The sequence below is a fragment of the Aotus nancymaae genome, unplaced genomic scaffold (assembly GCF_030222135.1).
Source record: "Aotus nancymaae isolate 86718 unplaced genomic scaffold, 86718_ANA_hifiasm-v0.15.2.pri h1tg000011l, whole genome shotgun sequence".
Taxonomy (NCBI): Eukaryota; Metazoa; Chordata; class Mammalia; order Primates; family Aotidae; genus Aotus; species Aotus nancymaae.
The window spans coordinates 86,969,023-86,991,153 of NW_026988422.1; the positions used below are offsets into that span (position 1 = coordinate 86,969,023).

The following is a 22,131-nucleotide window of genomic DNA, read 5'->3' on the forward strand; positions in this document are numbered from 1 at the left end:
GGTATTTTCACTGTGAAATAAAAACAGCATTTCTGGCATGCCTATAATCCCAGCACTTTGGAAGGCCAAGGGGACAGATTAACTGAGGTCAAAAGTTGGAGTCCAGCCTGGCCAACATGGCAAAATCCTGTCTCTACTAAAAAAAAAAAAAAAAAAAAAAAAAAATTAGCTAGGTGTGGTGGCAGACACCTGTAGACCAAGCTACTTGGGAGGCTGAGGCAGCCTGGGCAACAGAGTGAGGTTCTATCAAAAAAAAAAATCACTACCAAAAAAATCCAACAGCATTTTCCAGGGTAGCAGTGAGGATGTGGAATGCCACCATGCGCTCTTGTAGAAGTGCACTGTTTGGGCTGGCACCCACTCTGAGAAGTGCATAAAAAGAAGCAGGACATTTCACTGCACCATACCCAGCTAGCCTGGTTATGGGAGATCAGAACTGAAGATAAAAAGATGTCTCTTAAGATCTCCCACTCCCAAACAATGAGTGCAGATGAGAAGCTAAACCTCTATACACAATCATTTCTGACTGCCGAAATTCCAAGTAAAAATATTATCTTATAAAACCCATAATGAACAAAAATAAAATATAATTTAAAAAAATGTTTATGATCCTATATTTAAGACTGTCAAAAAAAAAAATAAGCATATTAACACTAGTCCACTTCAGATATAAAACTTCAAAAACTGCTTTATGGTAAATAAGTTAACAAAATGAAATAACAGGCCAATTTTAGAAACATACCACAGGCCAGGTGCAGTGTTTTGTATTCACTTCCTTATCAGTATTTGATGTTGTCACAAAAGGTGAAATTTAATTACCCTCTTTTAAGATAAAATGTTGCTTTGGGGCCTGTAATCCCAGAACCTGGGGAGTCTGAGGTGGGTGGATCACCTGAGGTCAGGAGTTCAAGACCAGCTTGGCCGACATGGTGAAACTCAACCCTGTCTCTACTAAAAGTACAAAAATTAGCCATGCATAGTGGCACATGCCTGTAGTTCCAGCTACTCAAGAGGCTGAGATACATGAATCCCTGGAATGCAGAACACAGAGGCTGCAGGTTTCAGTGAGCCAAGATCGTGTCACTGTACTCTAGCCTGAGCAACAGACACTGTCTCTAAATAAATAAATAAATAAATAAATAAATAAATAAATAAATAAATAAATAAATAAAACGTTAACCTCTTTGCAAAGAAAGGATTTTATGTAAGTGGAATTTTGATTTGATATGTAATAAAAGTGCATAAATATGTCCATAATTAAACTAGCAACCCCAACAAGTAAACTAGCCCATGATTTAACAAAAATTAGATATAAAAAGGGGGCTTACTTTCCATTTAAATCTCTCATCTGCATAATTATGTGTATGAGTCAGGACTCAGAAAGCTACCAAAATAACGTATGTTTGATAAACAAGCCATCGGAACTCAATTTTTTTATTTTTTGAGACTGAGTCTTGCTCTGTTGCCCAGGCTGGAGTGCAGTGGCACAATCTTGGCTCCCTGCAACCTACTCCTCCCCGAGTTCAAACGATTCTCCTGCTTCAGCCTCCCGAGTAGCTGGGACTGCAGGTGAGTGCCACCACATCTGGCTAATTTTTGTATTTTTAGTAGAAACAGGGTTTCACTATGTTGGGCAGGCCGGTCTCAAACTCTTGACCTCAAGTGATCTGCCTGCCTCGCCCTCCCAGAGTACTGGGATTACAGGCTGAGCCACAGTGCCTGGCTGGAACTATATTTTTAAAGATACTAAGAAACAATTAGCCTAGCCAACATGGTGAAACCTCATCTCTACTAAAAATAAAAAATGTGCTGGTTGTGGTGGTGTGCACATGTAATCAGCTACTCAGGAGGCTGAGGTAGGAGAATCTCTTGAACCCAGGAGGCGGAGGTTGCAGTGAGCTGAGATCACGCCACTGCACTCTTGTCTGGGTGACTGAGTGAGACCCTGTTGAAAGAAGAAAAAGAAGAAAGGAAAGAAAGGAAGGAAAGGAGGGGAGGAAGGGAGGAAGGGAGGGAGGGGGGGAAGGAAGGAAGGGAAGAAAAGAAAGAGAGAGGGAGGGAGGAAAGGAAGGGAGAGAGAAAGGGAAGGAGGGAAGGGAGGGAAGGAAGGGAAGGAAAGAAAGAGGGAGGGAGGGAGGAAGGACGGACGGACAGAAGGACGGACAAACAACTAAAACTCACTTGATAATTATAGTTGAAAAGGTTTTTTTTTTTGTTTTTTGAGACAGAATTCCACTATTGTCACCTAGGCTGGAGTGCAGTAGCACGATATCGGCTCACTGCAACCTCCGCCTCCCAGGTTCAAGCAATTCTCCTGCCTCAGCCTCCCAAGTAGCTGGAATACATGTACCTGCCACCATGTCTGGCTATTTTTTGTTTGTTTTAGCAGAGATGGGATTTCACCATGTTGGCCAGGCTGGTCTTGAGCTCCTGACCTCAGGTGATCCGCCCGCCTTAGCCTCCCAAAGTGCTGGGATTACAAGTGTGAGCCACCTCGCCTGGCCGAGAGCTTTTTATCACAGGTCAGTTGGAAATACGGCTTCAATAAAATGAATTTGTCTCTTCAGGTAATGTTTTAAATATAATTTTTAAGCTGGTGGTACAATAATTCAGGTATTAAAGATATACAATAGTTTCTCAAAGCAAATCAATATATTTATGAAATACAAATATACATCTTTCATCCTAAGCCACTAATGATATATTTTTGCAGATTTTTAGTCTTTTCAAATAATAGTTAGAAGGCTAGTCTTACATTCCATTTAATGTGCTATTGAAATATTTTGCTAAAATGTGGCCAGGTGTGGTAACTCATGGTTGTAATCAGCTCATGAGTTTGAGACCAGCCTGGATAACACGGTGTGAAACCCCATCTCTACAAAATATATAAAAATTAGCCAGGCATGGTGGCGTGCACCTGTAGTCCCAGCTACTTGGAAGGATGAGGTGGGAGGATCGCTTGAGCCTGGGAGGTTGAGATTGCAGTGAGCTGTGATTGTACCACTGCAGCCTGGGCATCAGAGCAAGACCCTATATAAAAAAAATAAAAAATTAAAAATAAAAAAAAAGAAAATTTTGCTAATATGTGCCAAAAAGTAGTAAAGACTGCACAATTTTACCTATGGACAGAGGAATTCGTCATATTACATGCTTCATCCAGTATCTGTCCAGTTAATGACTCATTATTGCTGTTCTTGAAAAACGATGCCATTTTCAGACAATTTTTTTCTGTATAATTAATCTTTCATCTAGAAAAACTAAATAGGCTGGGCTCAGTGGCTCACACCTGTAATCCCAGCACTTTGGGAGGCTGAGGCAGGCGGATCACGAGGTCAGGCGTTCGAGACCAGCCTGCCAACATGGGGAAATCCTGTCTCTACTAAAACTACAAAAAATTAGCTGGGCGTGGTGGCAGGCACCTGTAATCCCAACTACTCAGGAGGCTGAGGCAGGACAATCGCTTGAAGCAGGGAGGTGCAGGTTGCAGTGAGCCGAGACGGTGCCACCGCACTCCAACCTGGGCAACAGAGAGAGACTCTGTCCCAAAAAAGAAATACTAACTAATGCTCTATAAAGAGTGGTATTTCGACATTACAATTTCAGGCAAATAAACATACTAATTTAGTCAACCCAATTGTTCCTTGTCAGAGAACAGACTTGGGTACAGATTTGAATTGTGTGTCATGCTTGGATAAACCCAAAATATTCTGCTTTTGCTTGGCTTACACATACCAAGTGCCTCAGAGGCAGGGGAGTGTCTTCGAAGCCTGCCTGCTGTGCACATGTGCGGGCTCTACCTGCTTTGAAGTGCTCTCTTGTTTAGCTTTTGTTACCCTGAAGATGCTTTCCTGTCCTATAAATGTATTTTTATTATACGTTCAGTCGGAGTGCAATTCCCCCAAACAGTATCATCATAACCCAGAGAAGAGAGAGAACATGCACGTGTTTAAAGGAGCTAAGTTACAGCGTAAACAATGGCAGTTGAATGGTGCTATTTCCTTCGATGCCTAACATACATTCCTTGGCAATCAATTAATAGAAAAGACTAGTGGATCTGGTCAGCAATTAAACATCTACTAGCAAATGGGTTACTTGAGATGTCCCTAATCCTGATATGCTGATTTTAATATTCAGCCAAATTACTTCATTTTGGTTATAACAGACGAGAATGTCACTATAATATTATTTGGAATAATATTTTCCAGGCTCCCAGAGGCTGCGCCACAGAGGGTGCTGCAGCCCCTGGGAACCTGGAAAAGGGGAAGTGGAAGGGCGACGGCTGGGGCGGGGGCGCTGCTGCTGCGGGGCCAGGCATTGGAGGGTGGCGGCCCGCTTCTGCCATGTCGAATAAAAACGAGGAGAAAGAATCACCAAAAGCAGGGAAGACTGGAAAATCTTCAAAAGGACAAGACAGTAGAAACAGAGCAAATTTCCATCAGGAAAAACAGCCTTGTTGCTGTCCCGTCTACAGTATCTGCCAAAAGTACCAGTCTCTCAGCCCACGGTGAAGAAAGACAAACTGCAAAATTCTCCAAGTTTATCGCCAGCAATAATAGGGAACTTCAAAAATTACCATCCTTAAAAGATTCGCTGTCACCAGCACTTTGCGATGATTCCGGGGTGGTCTGCAGAAGCTTTTCCCGCAGCTCCCTCACACTGCCAGCTCACGACAGGGATCATGAGATGGACCCGGATTTCAGAAACAATGAAATGTGGAATGTGTCCATGAAACAGCGTTCAAAGGTTGACTTGGAACTCACTGGGCCTGTTGCTTTTCTCTGTGAAACATCTGTAGCTTCCTTCCATAGTGGGTCCATTTGAAAGTGGGGTCTGTTACCATCCTGGCCAACATGGTGAAAAATCTCGTCTCTAGTAAAAATACAAAAACTAGCCCGGTGTGGTGGCTCGCACATGTAGTCCCAGCCACCAGGGAGGCTGAGGCAGGAGAACTGCTTGAAGCTGGGAGGCAGAGGTTGCAGTGAGCCGAGATCGTGCCACTGCACTCCAGCCTGATGACAGAGTGAGACTCCGTCTCAAACACAAACAAAAAAGACAGTGGGGTCTGTTAAGTAGTACATGGTAACTGTTTAATGGACCTTTTAATCTCTTCCCCATCTGTGATGGTTACGTCTCCTTATAAGTTCATGTATTCTTTTGACTGTTCTGTTTGTATTCAATATCACTCATCTCCACTTTTACCTATAATCATCCTATGTCCTTTATTTTAAACTTTTCCTCATTTATTAAGTTGAATAGAGAGTTCACTTTAGTTTGCTTTTTAATAATAAATATAGACATGTATTCATTCTGAGTATCACTTCCAGCCCTATCCCTAGATTTTCTTATTTTTTCTAACTTTTCAAGTCATAGATTTTTCTTTTTTAGAGTTAATTGAGGCATAATTTACATATCCTAAAATTCACTCATTGTAACTGGAACATTTAATTATTTTAGCAAATATATAGCGTTGTGCAACCATCACCACAATTCTGTTTTAGAATGTTTCCATCATCCTCCAAAAGTTACCCTGTGCCCATTCACCACGGATTTCCGTGCCCAGCCCAGCTGCAGGCACGCACTCATCTGCTTTCTGTCTCTAGACTTACTTTCTTCTGGACATTTCCCCTCAGTGAAATCAGACAACAGGTGGTCTTTTACAGCTGGTGTAACGTTTTTGAGGTTCATTTGTGTTGAGTAGTTTGTTTTTTTTTTTTTTTTTTTGAGACGGAGTCTCACTCTGTCGCCAGGCTGAAATGCAGTGGTGCAATCTCTGCTCACTGCAGCCTCTGCCTTTTGGGTTCACTGATTCTCCTGCCTCAGCCTCAGCCTCCCGAGTAGCTGGGACAACAGGCATGCGCCACCACGCCCAGCTAATTTTTGTATTTTTAGCAGAGATGGGTTTTCACCATGTTGGCCAGGATGGTCTCGATTTCTTGACCTCATGATCCACCCACTTCGGTCTCCCAAAGTGCTGGGATTACAGGCATAAGCCACCATGCCCGGCTTTTGTTTCTTTTTAATGCTGAATCATACTCAGTCTGATGGATATACCACATTTTGTTTATCCGTTCACCGGTTAACGGACATTTGGGCTATTTCTTACCTAGTATGAATAACAGTGCTGCTGTGAACATTTGCATAGAAGTCTGTGTGAGCATATATTTTATTTCGCTTGAGTAGATACCTAGGAGTAGAATTCCTGACTTGTATGGTAAGTTTATGTTTAGCTTTTTAAGAAACTGCCAAACTTTTCCAAAGTGGTTGCACTATTTTACATTCCCACCAGCAATGTATGAGGGTTCCTGTGTGTCCAGAATATTCTTGCCAATATTTATTACTGTCTTTTTGATGATAGCTTAATGCTCGTGGGTGTATAATGATGTCTCACTGTGGTTTCAATTTGCATTTCCCCAGTGACTGGAAATGTTAAGCATCTTTTCATACGCCTGCTGGCCATTCGTCTGTCTTCTTTGATGAGATGTCTGTTTGTGTCTTTTGTCTATTTTTAAGTTGGTTGTCTTCTTGTTGTTGAATTGTTAATAGTATGTTATCCCAGATTATAAGTCCTTTATCATAAAATACAACAAAAATAAATTATTATAGAAGTGAAGCACCAAATACACCACAGTTTTTATTATCACAGTCAGTAGACATAAGATCACCCTGCTAAGTTGATACAAAAGTTTCGAAACGCATTTTCTCAATTTCTGTTATTCATTATAAATCTTCAGATTTGTCTCTATGTGTTAAACCCTTCTTCTGAGCTTTTAATTTGAGGGTTTTTTTTTTCCATTTGTGAAAGTTCTGTTTGGTTCTTTTTTCAGTCTGCAGTGCCATTTAAAAATATTTTCCTATTCTCTTGAACATACCATCAAAACGTCACTTCTTTAAGTAAGTGCAGCTGTTTTATAGCCTGTGTCAGGTCATAACAGTATTTAAGGTGTTTGTCACTTTTTGTTCACGATGTCTTATCTCCTGTGTACCTGGATTTTTTAAAATTGTATGCTGGTCAATGTATTCAGATATTTGAAATAAATTGAAACCAGAATAAAAAAAAATACATATTATTTGGAATAAAAAATTCCCTAAGCTTTTAAGCTCCAGTGAGATGACATGAAATAGTTCAATGGTTTCATGCTCATTCCTTTCTGCACTTAGTTTATATGAGAACACATCTTGCCAAAACACCCACCTCTGGCCTCTCCCCACCAAAGTCCTCTCTCTCCATCCAAGCCTGGCTCCCACCCTAAGCTCCCTACTACTATGAATGGCGTTAGCGCTTTTCCAGAAGTCTTGGCAGCAACATCTTTGACTTGAGCCATCCTTGCCCTAAATAAAAGCTGCTGCTCGACTGCTCTTCATGACCTCTCACATCTGTGGTTGCCTCTCCGTTCTGGAACAAACACCTTCCCGTGTGCATATCTCACTCACGCTCTTCCTGCTGCCATAGTGCCCCTCCCCCTGCTTCCTAAACTCTACCTATCACTTAAGACCTACGGGGCAATGCCATCTGCTTCCTGAAGTTCTTCCTGATTCTCTAAGGATTCTCTCATACCACTGTTTTGAAGATATTCAAGATGTTTATTCACTTTCAGAGATGGGAAGAACTCAGTATGTTGTTGGTTTTTTGTTTTTGTTTTTCTGACACAGAGTTTCACTCTGTCGCCCAGGCTGGAGAACAATGGTGCAATCTTGGCTCACTGCAACCTCCCCCTCCTGGGTTCAAGTGATTCTCCTGCCTCAGCTGAGATTACGGGCACCACCACCATGCCCAGCTGATTTTTGCATTATTTAGTAGAGATAGGGTTTCACCATGTTGACCAGGTGGTCTTGAACTCCAGACCTCAGGTGACCCGCCCACCTCAGCCTCCCAAAGTGCTGGGATTACAGGCGTGAGCCATTGCGCCCAGCCTAGAACTCAGTATTTTTTTAATGAATTCTTGAATTTATTCTAGAGATTCAACAATTAACATGTAATGAATGCCTGCTGCATATCAGACATTTATATATACCTCACTTTACAGTTACCTTAGAGGATGCTTACAAAAATCCTAGGAGGAAAATTCTTAAGCTTATTTTACAAGTGAGAAAACTAAGGCTCTGAGCAGTTCGCTGACTGGCTTTCTCAAGCTTATGTGTCAGGTCAGTAGCAGTGCCAGGATCCTAGCTGCATCTCCTGACAGCAAGCAGGCACTCTTTCCATCACACAGGAGCGATCCTAATCAACAGCCATTTATTATGTCAAAGAGTAAACACTCTACTAGACACCATGAAGACATCTTAATAATCTAAATCGTATGAAAACACTGGGTTTTTTTTGTTTTTGTTTTTTTTGAGACAGAGTCTCACTCTGTCACCAGGCTGGAGTGCTGTGTCGTGATCTTGGCTCACTACAAGCTCTGCCCCGACAGGTTCAAGCAATTCTCCTGCCTCAGCCTCCTGAGTAGCTGGGACTACAGGCATGCACCACCACACCCAACTAATTTTTGTATTTTTAGTAGAGACGGGGTTTCACCACATTAGCCAGGATGGTCTCAATCTCTTGACCTTGTGATTTGCCAGATCAAAAAATGATCAAACATCAACAATTTCACATAGTTCAAAACTAATGGGAAAGGATTAATTTTTCCCCATTGACAAACATATAAGTTACTTGATTCAATAATAAAATAATTTAAAAAATAAGATAAATGTAATAATGAAAAACTCTAGGCAGCTCTTTATTTTTGGAAGATTATGAGAAGTGACAAAATAGACTTAATGTCACCTGCCCAGTGACACCAAAGGGCTCTGGAACAGAAGGATCACTTGAGGCCAAAAGTTCAAGGCCAGCCTGGGCAACATGTGAGACCCCATCTCTACAAAAAATTTAAAAACTGCTGGGCATGGTGGCACACATCTCTAGTCCAGCTATTTTGGCAGCTGAAGTGAGAGGACTGCTTGAGCCCAGGGGTTCCAGGCTGCAGTGAACTACAATTGCACCACTGCACTCTAGCCTATGCAACAGAGTGAGAACTTGTCTCTTTAAAATAAATAAGAAGTGAAATTTATTCTAAAGGGTAATTTATAGATAACTGGATGCCTTTTCTGCTTATATCACCATATCCCTGAAATTGTATTTTCTTCTCCCCGTCCCTGGTGGAGTCTCACTCTGTCGCCTGAGGTGGAGTACAATGGCACGATCTCTGCTCATTGCAACCTCTACCTCCCGGGTTCAAGCAATTCTCTTGCCTCAGCCTCCCGAGTAGCTGAGATTACAGGCACACACCACCACACTCAGCTAACTTTTTGTATTTTTAGTTGAGATGGGGTTTCACTATGTTGGCCAGTCTGGTCTTGAACTCCTGACCTTGTGATCTGCCCACCTTGGCCTCCCAAAGTGCTGGGATTACAGGCGTGAACCACTGCGCCCGGTGAAATTGTATTTTCAAATACTTCTGTTGAAAGTCTGAGATTCCAGTAGTTGTGACACCACTGCAAAGCACAGCAAACAATGACCTCACAAGGCTCTTGTCTCCAGTCTCATTCCCATCCTGCTCCTCATCTCCCACTGCTGACATAGAATTCTTGCAGGCCAGGACCACAGGGATTTTTCTAAAACACAGCTTGCTTAAAATCCCACACGATTAATCTGAGCTCTTAGCATGGTGAAGACCTGGCCTCTCCCGGGCTGGTCCTCTTGCACTCCTCCGTCTCAGTGTCCCCTCCCCCTTGCCTGTCCCTATAATTCATGCTGCACAGTCCTGTTCATAACCTCTCTGCCACCATAGAGTTTCATGTCTATTTCTCTGTATCTTTGTAGAAGCCTCTGATTCTTTCCTTTGGGAAGTATTTCCCGACATCGATCTTGATAAAGTTAATTAAAGCATACCTCTTTATTCTGGTGCCTTATTCCACTTTTCATACCTAGCATTATTGTTTACACATCTATCTCTAAAAACACTTTCTTTCTTTCTCTATGAAATCTGAGAGGGGCCTTCAAGTGGCCTCCATTAACCATCTTGCTTTTCTGTCTTTGGTCTGTCTACAATTAAAGAAGTTGGATAGAAGTGCTTTAAAAGGAATAAAGAGAGAAACTGTAAGCCTGGGTGGTAGTCACCTGAGTGTCTCTTCTTTTTTGGGGGGGTGGGGGTGGGATGGAGTCTTGCTCTGTCATCCAGGCTGCAGTGCAGTGGTGCAATCTCAGCTCACTGCAACCTTCGCCCTTCAGGTTCAAGTGATTCTCCTGCCTCAGCCTGCTGAGTAGCTGGGATTACAGGTGTGCGCCACCATGCCCGATTAATTTTTGTATTTTTAGTAGAGACGGGGTTTCACCATGTTGGCCAGGCTGGTCTTGAGCTCCTGACCTCAGTCATTCACCCACCTTGGCGTCCCAAAGTGCTGGGATTACAGGCATGAGCCACCATGCCTGGCTCTGAGTGTCTCTTTAAAAACTGTACAGGTTTTATACATGTACATATATTTCTGTGCATATATTTCACCATAAAGAATTTTAAAAAATTATTTCCTGACACTGCATTGAAAAAGAAAAAAAATAAAAAAAATTAGACCAAATATCTAGTATCTCATCTTGCAATTTAATCATCACGAGATTTTAAAAAGACTATAAATACTTTTGGGAATTTAGAGAACATTTTTTTATTTCTCTTTGTTTTACTTCCCATGCTACACTGATTTCATTTTCTTTTCTTTTTCTGAGATAGAGTCTGGCTCTGTTGCCCAGGCTGGAGTGCAGTGGTGAGATCTCGGCTCACTGCAACCTCTGCCTCCCAGGTTCAAGCAATTCTCCTGCTTCAGCCTCCCGAGTAGCTGGGATTACTGTTGTGTGCCACCATGCCAGGCTAATTTTTATATTTTTTTAGTAGAGACAGGGCTTTACCATGTTGGCCAGGCTAGTCTCAAACTCCTGGCCTCAAGTGATCTGCCCTCCTCAGCCTCCCAAAGTGCTGGAATTACAGGTGTGAGCCACTGTGCCCAGCTTACACTGATGTTTTGTTTTGTTTTGTTTCATTTATTTATTTATCTGAGACAGTCCAGGCTGGAGTGTAGTGGAGTGATCTTAGCTCACTGCAACCTCCACCTCCTGCGTTCCAGCAATTCTTTTGCCTCCTGAGTAGCTAGGATTATAGGTACCTGCTACCACACCCAACTAATTTTTGTATTTTTAGTAGAGAGGCAGTTTCACCATGGTCAGGCTGGTCTCAAACTCCTGACCTTGTGATCCACCCACCTCGGCCTCCCAAAGTGCTGGGATTACAGGCGTGAGCCACCACACCCAGCCATCACTGATGTAGTTTTAAAAATTTTTTTGTAGAGACAGTGTCTCACTATGTTGCCCAGGCTGGTCTCAAACTCCTAGTCTCAAGTGATTCTCTTGCCTTGGCCTCTCAAAGTGCTGAGATCATAGGCATGAGCCCCAACACCCAGCCTATAACTAGTATTTTAAAGTATAAGTGGTTTCTCAAGTAAAGTGTCATTTCAAAAATGACAAACATCCCTAATGCAAAACTCTGGCAAAATAATTAGAATAAAACTTACTATGCTCACATAATATTCACCAACATGAAATCATTCCTCTTTATTCCTATCTCTTTAAGGTTATAAATTTTCAGGTTTGAAGAGTAGGTTTTACTTGTCCACTTAGCAAACAAATAATAGGTGATAATGATACCAAGATACCTCATAAACATGGATGCTTATTTTTATCACATAAATTATATGTTCAGTATTCCCAGTCACAAAGGCGGCAAAAATATAAAATGTTCAATAAAATCAAGCCTCTTTAACATCTCACTATATTCTGAACCAGAATATTTCATATTCCAACAATTACTAAGTCTCACAAATTAATAAGAGCCAATTAGATACCTAAAATGCATCCTAGCTCCCTACCCTCTGCAATAATACTACAACATGCTATTTTAGTCTATGAATGTGAATACCTTTTTTGTTTTTAAATAGAAAAGAGGTCTATTCTGTTGTCCAGACTGGTCTCGAACTCCTGATGTCAAGTGATCCACCCGCCTCGGCCTCTCAAAGTGCTGGGATTACAGGCGTGAGCCACCACACCGGCCTGACGTGAATGAATTTTAATCATAAGACTTAGTCACGTAAGAGCCGGGTGGTGGCTCATGCCTGTAATACCAGAACTCTGGGAGGCTGAGGCAGGAGGATCACTTGAGCTCAGGAGTTTGAGACCAGCCTGGCCAACGTGGTGAAACCCCGTTTCTACTAAAAATACAAAAATTAGCCAGGGGTGGTGGTGCATGCCTGTAGTCCCAGCTACTCAGGAGGCTGAGGCAGGAGAACTGCTTGAACCCAGGAGGCAGAGGTTGCAGTGAGCTGAGATCATGCCACTGCACTCTAGCCTGGGCAACAGAGCAAGATCTTGTCTAAAAAAAAAAAAAAAAAATCCATCCATATTAATTTAATTCAGTACAATACACATTTATACCCAAGGCAAGATGCTAGGATAATTAGGGCTAGAAAGAGACTGGCAGGAAAATGGGCTATCAAAGTGCACAGATAACAACAAAAGAAAACGCATCCCATGCAACATGAGAACTATGAGCAGAACACACTGGAGTGCTCTGCTTCCAACAGCATGGCCTACAGGACACCCTGCACCACACTCCTGGTAACAACATCTAAAAGGCAAGATGAAACACAAAACATGTTTTTAAAAGCATCATTGAGCTGGCACAACAGTAAGGAAGCTACAGAAACCAAAAATAAAGAGAAAGCAGGAAACTTAGGCAATAATAAAAGAACACCACATCTGGTTTTCGTCCTGAAGGTTTCTGCGCACCTGCATACTTGCTCCCTGGCAGCTGTTGAAGTCTGGCATTAGGAGATAAAGACTTAGGTTTGTTCCAGTGTGGAGGGTCCAACAGGAGATGCCCACAAATGTTCAGGATCCAAAGACCTACAACCTCAATGTGAGAGTAGGTATGAAATGCACCCCTTACCCAGAAGAGGGCAGTAGGGAAACCTGCCTTTCTCCCCATCACTGAGTGGAAGGAGAGACGACCCCCTAACAATCTGTAACCACTAGAGAGCTGTCATGCAAGCTTCATGATCCACAAAGGATAGTAGAAACTGAGCCTAGCTTGTGCCCAGTTACTGTCAAAGCAAATGCAAATCTTTCAGAAAAATCCTGCCTTCATCCAGGACTCAAAAAATGCCCAGAGGTAAAGTTCCAAGGAAAATGGGCAGCTGATTGTCAAAAATCAAAACACACAACAATCAAGGAGCCATGACTCAACAGTCAGCAGAAATAACATTCAGATAGAGAAATTATTAGCTGCCGAATATAAAGTATGTTTAGTGTGTCTAACATAGAAGCAAAGAGCAACCAAGACTTAAGAACTAAAACCTCTAGAACTGAAAATTTTAATAAATTTTACAACAGCTTTACTGAGGTGTAATTGACATATAATAAACTGCACATATCTAAAATATATAATTTGATGTTTTGACAAATGTATAAACTATGAAATCATCAAAAGCAAGAAAATATATCCATCATCTCCCAAAGTTTCCTTACGCCCTTTTGTAATCCCTTCCTCTTATCTCCTTGCCCTCCACTCCGAGCTCTCACGTCCACAGGCAAACACTGACCTTCTCTGTTGCTAGAAATTAGTTTGTGTTTTCTAGACTTGTACATGAATGAAGTCACACAGTATTCAGTATGTACTCCTTTGGCTGGCTTCTTTCAGCACAATTATTTTGAGATTCATTCATGCTGTAGCATGTATTAGTAGTTCATTTCTTTTGACTGTTCAGTAACACTCCACTGTAAGGATATACCATAGCGTATTTGTGCATTTACCCGTTAACGAACATTTGGGTTGTTTCCAGATTCTGGCTTCAAGCCAAATCAAACTGCTATGGGCATCCATATACAAGCCTGCACAGACATTTCTCTAAGGTAAATATTTAAGACTAGAGTTGTTGGGCCATACAGTAGATTTCTGTTTAAGATTCAAAGAAACTACCAAATTATTTTCCAGATTATGCTATTTTACATTCCCATCAGCAGTGGATAAGAGTTCCAATTTCTCAGCCGGGTGTAGTGGCTCATGCCTGTAATCCCAGCACTTTAGGAGGCTGAGATGGGCTGATCACGCGGTCATGAGATTGAGACCATCCTGGCCAACACGGTGAAACCCTGTCTCTCTAAAATACAAAAAATTAGCCAGGTGTGGTGGCAGGCGCTTGTAGTCCTAGCTACTCGGAAGGCTGAGGTGGGGAAATCGCTTGAACCCAGGAGGCGGAAGTTGTAGTGAGCTGAGATTGTGCCACTGTACCCCAGCCTGGTGATAGAGTGAGACTCCGTCTCAATAAACAAACAAAAAAAAGAGTTTCAATTTCTCCCTTCCTCACCAACACTTGTTATGATCAGTCTTTTTTAACATTAGACATTCTAATAGGTGTGTAATGCTTCATGGTGGTTTTCATTTGTATTTTCCTAAAGACTAATGATGGTGAACACCTTTCCATGTGCTTACCTGACATTCATATATTTTATTTGGGGAAATGCCTGTTCAATTTTTTGCCTATTTCTCTTTATTTTATTTTTGAGACAGAGTCTCACTCTGTTGCCTAGGCTAGAGTGCAATGGTGCAATCTCAACTCACTACAATCTCCACCTCCCAAGTTCAAGTGATTCTCCTGCCTCAGCCTCCTGAGTAGTTGGGATTACAGGCATGCACCACCATGCCCGGCTAATTTTTGTATTTTTAGTAGGGACAGGGTTTCGCCATGTTGGCCAGGCTGGTCTCAAACTCCTGACCTCAAGTGATCCACTTGCCTCAGCCACCCAAAGTGCTGGGATTACAGGCATGAGCCACCGAGCTCGGCCTGTTTTTTTTTAAATTGAGTTGTTTGTTTTCTTATTATCAAGCTTTGGACGTTCTTTATATATTCTGCATCTGAATCCTTCATCAGGTACATAATTTGCTAGTATTTTTCCTAGACTATGTCATATCTCTCAAAATAATAATATTAAAAGGTATCTTATATGTTCTAAATAGACAAACAGACACAGCTGAAGACAGAATTCACTAGCTGAAAGATATATCTTAGGAATACAGTACAAAGAGACCAAAAAAGAGAGTATATAAAAAAGAAATTAGGAGACAAGGAGATCTCATTTATTTATGACCTAAGAGTAGAATTTAAAAAAAAGAGAGAGACAAGGAGAATAAAATGAAAGATGAAGGTCTAATAAGAGTCCCAAAAGAAGAAAACATACAGAATGCAGAAGATAAAATACCTGGAGAGGTAATAGTAGAGAATGTTCCGGAATTGTTGACAAGATGCCAATCCTCAGAATCAGTAAATTCAACAAAGCCCAATAGGGAAATTAAAAGAAATCTGGCCAGGCGCGGTGGCTCATGCCTGTAATCCTAGCACTTTGGGAGGCCGAGGCAGGTGGATCACCTGAGGTCAAGAGTTCCAGACTAGCCTGACCAACACTGTGAAACCCCATCTCTACTAAAAATACAAAAATTAGCCAGGCATGGTAGAGGGCGCCTGTAATCCCAGCTCCTTGGGAGGCTGAGACAGGAGCATCACCTGAACCCGGGAGGCGGAGGTTGCAGTAAGCCAAGATCCTGCCACTGCACTCCAGCCTGCTGGTTGACAGAGCAAGACCCCAACTAAAAAAAAAAAAAAGAAATCCACAGCTGGTTCTACTCACAATGGAGGATTAATCCTAATTTCGTTAAATCCCAAAACTCCACTAATGGACAGTAAAGAGATTTTTGACATCAAATAATATAAAACCACAAAAGGTAGTTTTAACAGGACTAACAGGAGTGGACACAACACAAATGTTTGGAAGCTGACAGAAGAACAGATGAGAAATAACTGACCCAGTACATCTGAGACAAACATCAACGCAGAAGGGGTAAAAGTGGATAAACACTCTAGTTACAGCACAGAATCTTCCAAGTTTCAGGAACTGGCAACACCATATACCTCTGGAAAGGGGAATAAAAGGTAGGGACTGAAAGTAAGGCAGACTGAGTGAATGATATCTGAGAAGCAGTTAAATCCCTAGATCTCCCCAACTCCATGCTCCTGGGTGGCTGCCTTTCTCCTACCATGGCAGAAGTCTAACAGTTTTTCTCTAGACAGTTGAAATGTTATCTGGCCTGGGAGATGACAGGCACAGTTGAGTCCTGCATCATATGGAAAACAGGGTGCCTGGGTGACTATACTAGTAATGAGTGCTTCTGGAAATAAACCTCACATTTATGGTCAGTTGATTTGACAAAGGTGCCAGGCAATTCAGTGGGAGAAAGAATAGTCTTTTCACCAAATGGTGCTGAAATAACTGGACATTTAATGAATCTGAATCCTTTACCTCACACTATATACAAAAATTAACTCAAAATTGATCATAGAACTAAATGTAACAGCTAAAACTATAAAGCTCCTAGAAGAAAACATAGGAGGTAGGATCAATTGGCATTGGCAACTTACTGGATATAAATAATGCAAAAACTGACTCAGATTTTAAACCTGCTTGGCTGAGAAGACAGGAAAAAGTGCTTCCAGGATACCTAAGTGGAATGTGCCTTTCCTCTTTGCTGATTTGGTTCTGATTCTTTCATTGTAGCAAATCACAGCCATGAGGAGAACTCTATACTCAGTCCAGAGTCGTCCTAGCAAACAGAACCTGGAAGTCTTGGAGGCTCCAACACAGGCATATACAATGAGAACAAATCAATTTGTCTTTATAGCATAATGACAAATCAGCACATGAATTAACCTGAGTTGCTGGCCTGCAATCTTCAGATAGCAGAACTTCCCCGGCTTCTGCTGATGGGCATGAATCACATTATTCAGCATCCTGCCCTTCTCTTCCAACCCACACCCCCTCCTTTCCTCACAGCTCTCCTTAATCTGTCCTTAGATGTCTCAGCCCACAAGTTAGAAGGCTTAGCATGCCATTGTTCTATAACCAAGGTACATACAGAAACATTTTGGGGAAAGATGTTTCTCATATCTTAAAATGCATGTAAAAGTGCTTGGTAGACAATAAAGTGCTTTACAAGGTAACCTATTATTAAGCTTAAAAGGTAGATGTGTAAGCCATAAAATACAGTAACAGCTTTGATGTGATGCTTCCAATACAAAGTTATTCCTCTAGAGGAGCTCTCATACCTTCTTGGAATTACAAGTCACATAAAGGATACAAACACATTTTTAACTTTGGTTTCAGGTTTCAATTTTGTTGATCTTGAAATATACACATTATCTCCAAGTTAACAAGAAACAGCTTCATCAAGGGAGAGATTTCATGACATCAAAACTGGTCTGCCCAGTTTATCATACCTTTGGAATGCTTTCCTTTTGAGTCCTTCCATATATTATATTATATATAACACATCTCACTTCAACACATGGCCTACTCAATGTATCTCTTTAATCTTCCCTGAAGTTCAAGTAATGGTCACTCTTTTTTGCAGGGAGACAGAGTCTCACCCTGTTGCCCAGGCTGGAGTGCAGTGGCACAATCTTGGCTCACTGCAACCTCCACCTCCTGAGTTCAAGTGATTCTCCTGCCTCAGCCTCCCAAGTAGCTGAGATTACAGGTGCCTGCCAGTATGCCTGGCTAATTTTTGTATCCTTAGTAGAGACAGGGTTTTACCACATTGGCCAGGTTGGTCTATAACTCCTGACCTCAGGTGACCTGCCCGCCTTGGCCTCCCAAAGTGCTGGGATTATAGGCATAAGCCACTGCCCGCGTCCCATGGCAAATCTTAGAACTCAAAAAGATCTTCAACATTCTGTCGGCCAAATAAGCTATAAATGCTTGCTAAAGTCTATGCCTGTAACCTGGATGTGCCCAAGCTTGGCATGGATACACAGTCACCTGGGGAGTTTTCTAGGCCCCACTCCAAATTTACTGAATGAAAATTTCTACGAGTGGAGTGTGTACCTCTATTTATTTCTTAAGACATCCTGAAGCAGATCTGCCTGGAAGAACTCTGTAGAGGCTCTTGATTTGCAGTGGACAAATAACCACTCCAATGACAGAAGGCAGGAATGTCAAGAGGATCTGTGAAACGATTTTTATAAATTAGAGTATAAGGAAGGAGAATCTGTAATCTTGACAACAGAAGTATTTCTCCCTGATTGGCAGAAGAATTATGATATTGAAACCAAAGAGAAGAAAATATAACCTAGTATGCTACATGGCTTTGCAGTGGATAATACCTGCAAAATCTAAAATAATAAAACTACTAAATGGTTTTCAACTTTACAACCAATCTACAGACAACGCACAAAAGGCTTATAGTCAGATAACAATATACAAATATTGTCACCCTTTACAACATAAAAGTCTGGTACAGCTGCAAGAGCTGAAAGGAAGGTAGAAAGGGAAGATGGCAGGGGGCCTAATATTCTTATTTTACAAAGAGCGAGGTCCAGTGATCTGTTTAAAGTTGATAGTACAAATAAACAGAGATTTAAGTATATCACGTAGAGTCACAAATATAGCCAATAAAAGAACTAGCAAGTCAATAATAAGTTAGGAAGTAGAAAAGTGAAGTAACTTGCTCAAATTAAGCTCATTAGAAAGTTCTGAGGCCAGTGGGCTGAACAGGGGCCAATCACACTCTAGACTCCATGCACTTGATCAGTGTTTCAGCGTGCCCAGCCCTGTGTGAGGAAGTAACTTGTCTAAGCTTAGATGTTACAGCCAGAAAAAGAAACTCAATCTCGTCTTAAAATTACTTGTTAAAGATATTTTTTAAATTTTCAGGAAAAAAAACATTAAAAATGTCCCTATTGGTTCATTCTTTGGACACATACCAATATTTCTTTTTTCTTTTTTTCTTTTTTTTTTTTTTTTTGAGATGGAGTTTCACTCTCTTGCCCAGGCTGGAGTGCAGTGGTGCAATCTCGGCTCATTGCAACCTTCACCTCCCAGGTTCATGCGATTCTCCTATCTCAGCCTCCCGAGTAGCTGAGACTACAGGTACACGCCACTATGCCTGGTTAATTTTTGTATTTTCAGTAGAGATAGGGTTTCACCATATTGGTCAGGCTGGTCTCAAGCTCCTGACCTCAGGTGATGCACCCAAAAGGTGTGAGCCACCAGGCCCAGCCAACACTAACATTTCTTACAAAGAGCTCCTCCACAGCTCCCCTCACCTATGATCAGCATTCTATCTGTTCTCCAAGTCTATCCCACAATGGTGGAGGAAGATACTGCAGCCCACCATCCACTGTGTCTGCCAAAACCTGAGAGAGGATCCAGAACCAACACTGAAGATGCAAAGCAAGTCAGTCTGCTCCATTCTTAGTCTGCAGTCTAAGCCCATGGTCTATCTGCCACCACAGAGATGCTGTGGTTATGTGCAGAGAGGAACCCACTGCCTGCTCCAGGAGAGGACATGGCAACAGCACATGAAGGGTAGGTGGAGGGCTGCTCCAAAGGAGATGTGATCTGGTTCATGGACCTTCATGTGAATATGTAACACCACTCAGTGACTGCTGCTTTATACTTCATATAATATTTTGAAATATTCAAAAGAAATGACAATATCTATCCCAAAAATAATTATTTAAAAATAAGTTGTAACCCAAACTCATTAGAACCAGTAAAAATCATTTTCTTTTTTTTAAAGAACAGGGTTTTCCTCTGTTGACAAGGCTGAAGTACAGTGGTACAATCATGGCTCACTGCAGCCTTCAACTCCAGGGCTCAAGTGATCATCCTGCCTCAGCATCCTGAGTAGGTGGGACTACAGGCACATGCCACCACATCTAATTTTTTTGTTTTTCTGTTTTTGGAGACAAGAGTTTCGCTCATTGCCCAGGCTGGAGGAGTGTAATGGTGTAATCTCAGCTCACTGCAACTTCCATCTCCCAGGTTCAAGCAATTCTCCTGCCTCAGCCTCCCAAGTAGCTGGGATTACAGGCAACTGCCACCATACCCAGCTAATATTTATATTTTAGTAGAGATGAGATTTCACCATGTTGGCCAGACTGGTCTTGAACTCCTGACCTCAGGTGATCTGCCCACCTCGGCCTCCCAAAGTGCTGGGATTACAGGCGTGAGCCACCATACCTGGCCACATCTAATTTTTTTTTTTTTGGAGACGGAGTTTCGCTTTTGTTGCCCAGGCTGGAGTGCAGTGGCGCGATCTTGGCTCACTGCAACCTCCGCCTCCCGGATTCAAGTGATTCTCCTGCCTCAGCCTCCGGAGTAGCTGAGACTACAGGCACACGCCACCACACCTGGATAATTCTTTTTTTTTTTTTTTTTTTTTTTTTTTTTTGAAACAGAGTTTCGCTCTTGTTACCCAGGCTGGAGTGTAATGGCGCGATCTCGGCTCACCGCAACCTCCGCCTCCTGGGTTCAGGCAATTCTCCTGCCTCAGCCTCCTGAGTAGCTGGGATTACAGGCAAGCGCCACCATGCCCAGCTAATGTTTTGTATTAGTAGAGACGGGGTTTCACCATGTTGACCAGGATGGTCTCGATCTCTTGACCTCATGATCCACCCGCCTCGGCCTCCCAAAGTGCTGGGATTACAGGCTTGAGCCACCGCGCCCGGCCCCGGCTAATTCTTGTATGTTTTGTAGAGATGTGGTTTCACCATATTGGCCAGGCTGGTCTTGAACTCCTGACCTCGTGATCAGCCTGCCTTGGCCTCCCAAAGTGTTGGAATTACAGGCGTCAGCCACAGCACCTGGCCTCATCTGACTAATTTTTAAAAACTTTTTTATATAGAGAGAGCACCAGTCTCACCATCTTGTTCAGGCTGATCTTCAACTCCTGGGCTCAAGTGATCCTCTCACCTTGACCTCCCAAAGTGCTGAGATTGCAGGTGTAACCCCCTTCATCTAGCCTTCAATTTTTTAAATTCAATTTCATTCATTATCACTTACCCCATTTTCAGTGCGTTTTTCTCCAGGTATATTTATTACATTTCTCTGATTTCGTTGCTCTTGGGTCTGACGGCCACCTAAAGAAATAAAAGAACCAAATTCACCAGAAGGCATATTAGAAAAATGTAATATTCTCCCATTTCTTCATTTATTCAAATATTTATTGAACACAAATGTAAAACACCAGGCTGAGAAAATCAAGACTTAGTACAGCTGAAAAAATGGTCTTACCATTAAACTTTTTTATAAAAAGTTGTTTAGGCTGGGGGCATGGTGGCTCACACTTGTAATACAACCACTTTGGGAGGCTGAGGCGGGTAGAACACGAGGTCAGGAGTTCGCAGACTAGCCTGGCCAACATGGTGAAACCCCATCTCTACTAAAAATTAGCTGGGCATGGTAGCAGGCACCTGTAACTCCAGCTACTCAGGAGTCTGAGGCAGGAGAATCACTTGAACTCAGGAGGCAGAGGTTGCAGTGAGCTGAGATCATGCCACTGCACTCCAGCCTGGGCAACAGATTGAGACTCTGTCTCAAAAAAAAAAAAACACACCAAAAAAGTATTTTTTTCTTTTATTCCATTCATATTACACTTAAAAACTGAAGAAAAATTCTATTACAGAAGTACTGATTCACCTTAAACTATGAATTCTCCAAGATGGTGATATTGCTGCCCACAAGGGACACAAAGTGATTCTTACGGGGTAAAAAAAAATTTACTTTTTATGTATAAAGCAAAATGTATAGTATATAAATGATACATAGGCTCTCTGATGGAGGAGGGATGGGGGACGAGTAAAAACATAACTTCCAAAAAGGCTCCTTAAGGGGAGCAGGGAGCAATAGTAAAAAAAAGGAGATTATAAAACCTATAGCACCTATCAGTTTACAGGGTAAATTAATCTCTTAGTTATTCTTAGTATTTTAAAGGAATAAGGTATTTAGATTAATTTAACATTCTTCAATTGCTACTTCTTCCAAACACCAAACTATCAAGAAATTAAAATATTATGAACACACAACATTACCGTTATACCAAATGCCACTTAATCTTTGATGGTAAAAAAGAAACCTGATCTTGAATTTCAGTCAGAAAATAAGAATAGACACTTATTGAGCACTTCCCACACACCAAGCTCCCTCTAACCACTTCACAAGTACATACTTGACCCTCACCACACCTCTATGAGGCCCTGTACACCCTGCAGACAAGGAAT

At 41.9% G+C, this 22,131-nt stretch overlaps 1 protein-coding gene across 5 annotated transcripts in view; it reads right to left on the reverse strand.

Annotated features, from left to right (window-relative positions):
• Positions 1-22,131, reverse strand: part of PPP1R13B (protein phosphatase 1 regulatory subunit 13B) — a 116,075-nt gene that overhangs the window by 25,904 nt on the left and 68,040 nt on the right. For all 5 annotated transcript variants that reach the window (XM_064375255.1, XM_064375257.1, XM_064375254.1 and 2 more), the window contains one exon: positions 20,915-20,991. In XM_064375255.1, coding sequence (XP_064231325.1) covers positions 20,915-20,991 — 77 coding nt within the window. The remainder of the gene's footprint in view (positions 1-20,914; positions 20,992-22,131) is intronic.